Source organism: Apodemus sylvaticus, chromosome X, assembly GCF_947179515.1.
Source record: "Apodemus sylvaticus chromosome X, mApoSyl1.1, whole genome shotgun sequence".
Lineage (NCBI taxonomy): Eukaryota > Metazoa > Chordata > Mammalia > Rodentia > Muridae > Apodemus > Apodemus sylvaticus.
Genome location: NC_067495.1, coordinates 60,269,407 through 60,276,688, shown reverse-complemented (window position 1 = coordinate 60,276,688; position 7,282 = coordinate 60,269,407). Strand labels below are relative to the sequence as shown.

The 7,282-nt window shown below is 48.5% G+C and overlaps 1 protein-coding gene across 1 annotated transcript; it reads left to right on the top strand.

Moving 5' to 3' along the window:
- The first annotated feature begins 1,716 nt into the window (after positions 1 to 1,716).
- On the top strand, positions 1,717 to 6,237 carry Pja1 (praja ring finger ubiquitin ligase 1). The gene is made up of 2 exons (XM_052171195.1): positions 1,717 to 1,829; positions 4,042 to 6,237. Exon 2 carries the CDS (start codon positions 4,055 to 4,057, stop codon positions 5,786 to 5,788), a length of 1,734 nt encoding a protein of 577 aa, XP_052027155.1. The 5' UTR covers positions 1,717 to 1,829; positions 4,042 to 4,054; the 3' UTR covers positions 5,789 to 6,237.
- The last annotated feature ends 1,045 nt before the right edge of the window (positions 6,238 to 7,282 follow it).

The following is a 7,282-nucleotide window of genomic DNA, read 5'->3' as shown; positions in this document are numbered from 1 at the left end:
AAAAAAAAAACAAACAAAAAAACCCTGAAACCTCTTGAGTAGAAAAATGCATATATGTTAGCTCCAGGTTAGCAACTGTGTTGTTCAGTCTCCCTGTGTCTTTACTCTTTTAGAAATCCATTTGGTAGGTCTATAGCACCACTACTACTATACTTCTTCCTGACGGCTTCATATTTTTTGAAATTCCTTTGTTTGACCCATACATTTTATGATTATTCCACCTCTTTTGGTTTCTGAAATGACTATTGTGTTCTCTTCAGCACTTTTTACTTTGACTTATTTTTTTGTATATGCAAGCTTCAGCAACCTAGAAAGTTCCGGATGAGCCTGAGCTACACAGTGAGAACTTGTCTGATAATAACTACAACAAACCCTCCCGACACTTTACTCCACCCCTCTACTCCAGCGAAGGAAAAAAAATGCTCTTTTTTTTTTCTTGAGACAGAGTCTCCCTCTTTGTAACCCTAGCTATCCTGGAAGTCTCTGGGTAGACAAGGCTGGCCACAAAAACAAACAAAAGAATACAAAAACAAAACAAAACCACAAATGAACAAAAACAAACCAGAAGTCCTCCTGCCTCTGCCTCTGCAGGCTGGGCTCAAAGACATGAGCCAGCATAGGGGCTGACTTTGGTTTTACGTGGATACTAGTCCATAGTGCACACTGCCACATGGGGATTGGCTCCTGTTTGCTTTGTTTCTATACTCTTCGTGCTTGTCCACTCTCCTTGTGTCTTGCCCCTTGTTCGATATGCCCCCCCTTAGGTTTCCACGTATTCTTATAATAGAAATTGTCCATACTATTTGTACTGTCTGCCCTGAGCATTTTTGTCCAACTACATGCTGTATTTCCAGTAAGAGCAAATCTTTGCTACTGCTGGGAATGCAGGAACTCTACATCGAGTGTTCTAAGTATCGGGGTTAATTTAAACGGTTCAAGAAAAGCTTATCTGTGACCTTTTTGGTTGGTTGGTTGCTTTGTTTGATGATTGGTTGGTTAATTGATTGATGGATCGATTGATTTTTCGAGACAGGGTTTTTCTGTGTAGCCCTGGCTGTCCTGGAACTCGCTCTTTAGACCAGGCTGGCCTCGAACTCAAGAGCTTTTTCTGTCTCTGCCTCTGCCTCTCTGCTTCTGCCTCCTTAGTGTTGGGATTAAAGGCCTGCACCACAACGACCGGCTGTGACATTTTAAAAATGTGGTGCAATTCACAACATGTGAACCTGTGCAGCGTGTAATGAATGATCATCTCTTGCATACGCCAGCCTGGTTTTGTGAGGAACAGCACCAGATTTTACTGTAAACACCTTCTGTTTGCCTCAAACACCAGGTTTTTAAAATGTGACGTTTCTACTGCAACCCTGAATACCGCTTCAGATTTTCTATCCCCAGACAAACCATAGCATGTAACATAGGATGTGATATAGTAAGGTAATTAACTCTCACATTAGAAGTAATCAGAATCTTCGGATTTCATTTTATTTAAAAAAAACGGAAGGGAAAGCAGCAAATGTTTAACATTTGTTAATGTGGTTACAGTTCTCGTTGCCTTTTTTTGTTGTTGTTGTCGTTGTTCTCCTGAAAAATCACAGCATTTCGAACGAAATGACGCTTTTGAGCCCACCCCAATTCACAGAGGGCAGCAGCCGCCCCCGCCACATCAAGGGGGCGGACGCTTGCTGACGTCACAACCACTTCCGCCGCCGCAGTCCCCGCCTGCCCTAGTGCTCTTTAGCGGGGGAGGAGCCGAGACCCGGAGCAGCAGCGGTGGTGGTGGCGTCCGGAGGTCCGACAGCTCTGCAGCTCCGAGCACACGTCTGGCCAGGAAGGTGAGTATGAGGCGGCCTAGGGCAGTAGCCCGGGCTGGTGGGCGACTGCTGCTGGGTGGGCACAGGCAGAATCCCAATGACCCCTCTGCGGGATCGTCTCGGGAGCGGGGTGGGGCAGAGGGGACTTGATCATACGCCGAGGCCTATGGCCTCTTCGGGGACCGCATCCCTAGCTGCCCAACCCCTGCCGCGTGGGCCCCAGGCCGAATGGCCTTCATGGCTGTTTGCTAGAGAACTGGTGGTCGCGGCCCTCTGCCACTCCTACCTGTCTCTCCTTGCAGTGCTCTTGGCCTCTTTGCAGAGCACTCTATGGCCTTTCTTCCTCCCATTTTACTGCAGTTTTGTCGAATGACACATGGCTAGGATTTTAAGATAGAAATATATGCCCAGGAAAAGAATTATTAGAAGATAAACGATATTCTAAGGGTAAACCAGGGTTCCTACATGCCCTTTTCTTTCTTTTGCCCTGCCACATTGATTTGCGTTTGCCCTTTGAGCTGATAACGTATTCCTGTCTCTTATTATGACATTGCACCCCCTCCTCTGTGTTGCACGCAGGCGCGTGCGCATACGCATTTACACGGGCACGCGCGTGCGCGCGCGCGTGCACACACACACACACACACACACACACAGAAACCTCCTTTGCAGTCTGGTCCCTGTCCCTGCATCCTCAAGGTTCCAGTTAGCTCCGCCTCTGCGCATGCGCCAACAGGCAGCACACACCCTCTCACACACCTTCTAGTTCCTTCTCTCCCCCTCCCACCTCTTACCTCTAGAATCTTCCCTCTCCTCCTGCTCTGACCCGCATACCTCTACCCCTCCTCCTCTCACCCGCATAACTCCAGAATCTGCCCCATCCTCCTGCTCTGACCTGCTCCTTTGAATGCCTCCTCCCTCTCTCCCCCTCCCTCCCTCCCTCTCTCCCCCTCCCTCGCTTCCCCTTCCTCTCTCCTCCTCCCTCTCTCCCCCTCCCTTCCCCTCTCTTTCCTCTCCCATCTCCCTTCCTCTCTCCCTCCCTCTCTCCCTTTTCCATCTCCCTCCCCTCTCTCCTTTCTCCTCTCTCCCCCTCCCTCCCTGTCTCAGAAATGGCCTCCCTTGTCCGGGTCTGCTAGCTACATACACACATGTAAAGACGTCTTCATCATTTTAATTGCTTGCCATGTGTGTGTACACACAGGAAGCTGGCTGGCTTACACAGTCTCCCGTTCTCTGTTCCATACTGCACCTTCACACAGAAATCCTGAGGGGATACCACCCCCTTTCCTGCTTGCTTTATTAACAGATGCCAGCATTCTTTGGTAGCTGGCCTCCATGTTCTAGCGTCACATCCATCCTCTGCTTTCTTCTGTCCTTTGTCGGCCTCCTTCTGTATTGACCCTTAGACACTTTCCTCCTCATCTCCTTACAGAAACCCTCACACTCCCCTGACCGTGATAACGCACATAAATGCAGGCTTCCTTCTATAGTTCCAGCTGTCACACTTAATGGGAACAGTAACCCTTCTCTTTCTTACAGCCTTTCTCTCTAAAGCCACCCCGCCCATTCCTGTGACTTTGACACCCACATGCACCCACCCCTACAGAAATCCCTGCATTGCAGCATTGCTGGCCCCCTAGTCACCTGTCTCTCTCCTGACAGATACTGGCACCCATGCATACACTGTGAACTATATTTTCAGTTCCATCCTAAATTGTATTATCCCCCAATATATGAAATTCTCAGAAAATGCCACACCCCCAACAAAAAAATCCTCACATCTGGCTTTACTCTTCCCATAATTCCGTAGCACACCTAGCTTCTAAGTATTCAGTCACCTCATGCCCCACCCCCACCCCCACCCCCACCCCTCTACACGGTCTCTCTTATTCTCCACTCTCTGGTTTTCTTTTGTAATCATTTTGCAAACATTAAACATGTGTTCCAGGTCCACACCAGTCACTGGAATGTTACCTCAGGCCTTAGAAGACAGTGAAACTAATTTTAAAGGGCCCCTATCAGTCTGTTACCTGCATCCTGAAGGAAAAATAGATCTCCTTGTTCTGTAGTTCTGAGCCGGGAACAAGAGCCTTAACACCGGCATCCCGGCTCTGTTGCAAACTCTTGAGCCAGCCATGGGTCAGGGATCTAGCAAGCCTGTTCAGCCCAAAGCAGCAGGAGGGTATTAGTCAGGTACAGGCAGGAGTTATGGAAGGAGGCATGCTTCTGTCAGTTTCAGGCCATCCATGAGCCAGCAGGAAAGGATTGCCAGCCAGAGAAGGACAACATCTGAAGTCCCAATGCACAGATCAACTGCCAATCAAAGCAAGAGGAGCCGGTCGCCGTTTGCCAGCACACGTCGCCGCTGGGATGACAACGAGGGCTCAGGAGCCAGCCAGGCTGTTGAGAATGAGGATTATTCCAGGTATCCTCCAAGAGAGTACAGGGCCTCGGGGAGCCGAAGAGGATTGGCTTATGGACACATTGACACTTTAGTGGCGCGTGATAGTGAGGAGGAGGGGGCTGGGCCTGTTGATCGACTGCCAGTGCGAGGGAAAACTGGCAAGTTTAAGGATGATCCCGAGAAGGGGGCAAGGGCTTCCCGCTTTTCTAGTGCTAACCGTGATGTGGAGCGTGGCAAGGTAGAATCACCCCCTGCTGCGAGGTGCTCTGCCCGCAGAGCTGAGCGCTCAAAGCAGAATGGCTCCTCAGCCTCTCAGATTTCTTCTGCTGAAGGCAGGGCAGCTGCAAAAGGTAACAACAGCTTGGAGAGGGAGAGGCAGAATTTACCAGCTCGTCCTAGCAGGGCTCCTGTGAGTATTTGTGGTGGTGGGGAAAACACCCCAAAGAGTGCCGAGGAACCGGTGGTGAGACCCAAAGTCCGGAATGTGGCGACTCCAAACTGCATGAAACCAAAAGTGTTCTTTGATACTGATGATGATGATGATGTACCACACAGTACTTCCAGGTGGAGGGATGCTGCCGATGCCGAGGAAGCCCATGCCGAGGGCCTAGCCAGAAGAGGCCGAGGTGAGGCTGCCAGCAGCTCATCTGAGCCAAGGTATGCCGAAGACCAGGATGCCAGGAATGAGCAAGCAAAGGCAGAGAAAGTGCCAAGACGGCGGCGAACCATAGCAGACCCTGACTACTGGGCATATACTGATGATTACTACCGATACTATGAGGAAGATTCTGACAGCGACAAAGAGTGGATGGCTGCCCTGCGCAGGAAGTACCGAAGCCGGGATCAACCCCAGTCCACCGGTGGGGAAAACTGGGAGCCTGTGCCAGGAAAGGAAGAACAGGAACCTCAGCAAGCTGGAGCCGGGAGCCTCGCCAGTGCTGGCAGCAATGGCAGTGGCTATCCTGAAGAAGTACAAGAAGCATCTCTTCAGGAAGAAGAGCAGGCCTCTCTGGAAGAAGGAGAAATCCCTTGGCTGCGCTACAATGAGAATGAGAGCAGCAGCGAGGGGGATAATGAGTCTACCCCTGAGCTGATACAGCCTGGGATGTTCATGCTGGATGGAAACAACAACCTGGAAGACGACTCCAGCGTGAGCGAAGACCTGGAAGTGGACTGGAGCCTGTTTGATGGATTTGCAGATGGCTTGGGAGTGGCAGAAGCCATCTCCTATGTGGATCCTCAGTTCCTCACCTACATGGCTCTCGAAGAGCGTCTGGCCCAGGCCATGGAGACGGCCCTTGCCCACCTAGAGTCTCTTGCCGTGGATGTCGAAGTGGCTAACCCACCTGCGAGCAAAGAGAGCATTGATGCGCTTCCTGAGATCCTGGTCACCGAAGATCATGGTGCAGTTGGCCAGGAAATGTGCTGTCCGATCTGCTGCAGCGAGTATGTGAAGGGGGAGGTGGCAACTGAGCTACCATGCCACCACTATTTCCACAAGCCGTGTGTGTCCATCTGGCTTCAAAAGTCTGGCACCTGCCCAGTGTGCCGCTGCATGTTCCCTCCCCCGCTCTAAAGCCAAGGCTCTAACAATCAGCCTGGTTATGTTCCCTGTTCAAAACCCACAATACTACAGGAGCCCTTGTTCAAAATTTACCAGTGGCAATGAAATCAGTCAGTCAATTAGACTAAAGTTGTTGATTCCTTGTGATTATTTCCATGTGAAAATGATTGTGTACAATTACATTTAAAAAATCATCTCTCGTTTAGAAGGTAGAAAGGGGGAAAGTAAACTTTCTAAATGCTACTTGAGATTGCAGTAAGATCATACATTTTCTAACCCAAAAGTTGAAACAAATCATCCTTGTTCTGTAGATTGTGTCTCTCTTACCTGTTGACGTCAGGGTTATCTGTTAAATATGTCGGAAAGACAAAATTACTTTTGTTGCATGTCATGGGTTAATGTTCCTGTATTTGCAGTGGTGTAAAAGCTTATTAAAGTTCTTCTTTTGCTTTGACACAGAACAGTGGCATCATTTGGATTTTGTCTGAAATCGTGATACCAGGTAACTCTAAATTGATCCCTTGTATTTGCAACAAAAGTATTGTATTTCAGTGTTCTCACCTCTAGAAAAACTAGTTTTCACTAGAAATGCTCATCAGAACACCAAAAAGAAAAGTCTTTAGTAGGAATAAGATGTATAATTGCTTGCTGTACAAAAAAAAGATTGACTAAAGAGAGAAAAACAGAAGTGGGGAAAAAAAGCCACAAAGAAACAATGGTAAAACGTAAATGACAAAGTGTGTACGGGTGAGCAAGTTCAAATCACCTTTGAGAAAACAAACTGTCAGAATGGGTGAAAAATAAAAATAAAGAAATAAAGAAATAATAACGGTCTGACTGTGCTTACACATTTTAACTCGGTGGCACAAGTGGGGATTGTCCAGCAGAGTGCTGCTGGACAGCTCGGTGCTGTCCTACACAGGCAACCCTTTTAACAGTTTGCTGCGATGCTTCAATTCCATAAAACTCCAGCATAGGTGACTTCTTTGGTACCCCCATTCATCCACAGAGGTAAGCACTAACCAGACAACAGTGGTTACTCTTTGTCTACATCTCTGGACATGTGTACACAGGGTGGTGGTAGGGGGTAGGGGGTGGTAGGGTGTCTGTGTATCCACAAGCAACTGGGTTTGTTCCTAAAATGGACATAATTGGTGGAATCATCATTTTACAACTTTTCACATCTTCACCAAGTGGATATTGCCAAATTACTGTCTTGAGTGACTGCAGTAATGTTCTATTTCTACCAACAGTTTTTGAGAGGAGACTCGTCATTCAGAAAGCCCGGCCATTGTTAGCCTTCAACCTCACTGGGATTCAGTGAGGGGACAGTGAGTACCCCAGAGAAACATAGGCTGCTCTCTAGAAAGCAAGAGTTTGTCTTCCTGGCCAGATCTAGTTTCAGCTCTGAAGAAGAATGAGAAGACATAAGCAGCTGATAATATATGTGAACTAGCAGCTGCAGAGAGCAGTTTGCTAGTAGCCAGCAAATCAACTGTACCCGAT

What these genes read in the sequence shown, in the direction of transcription:
- Pja1 (XM_052171195.1), top strand. Translation starts at nt 4,055, where the DNA reads ATGAGCCAGCAGGAAAGGATTGCCAGCCAGAGAAGGACAACATCTGAA.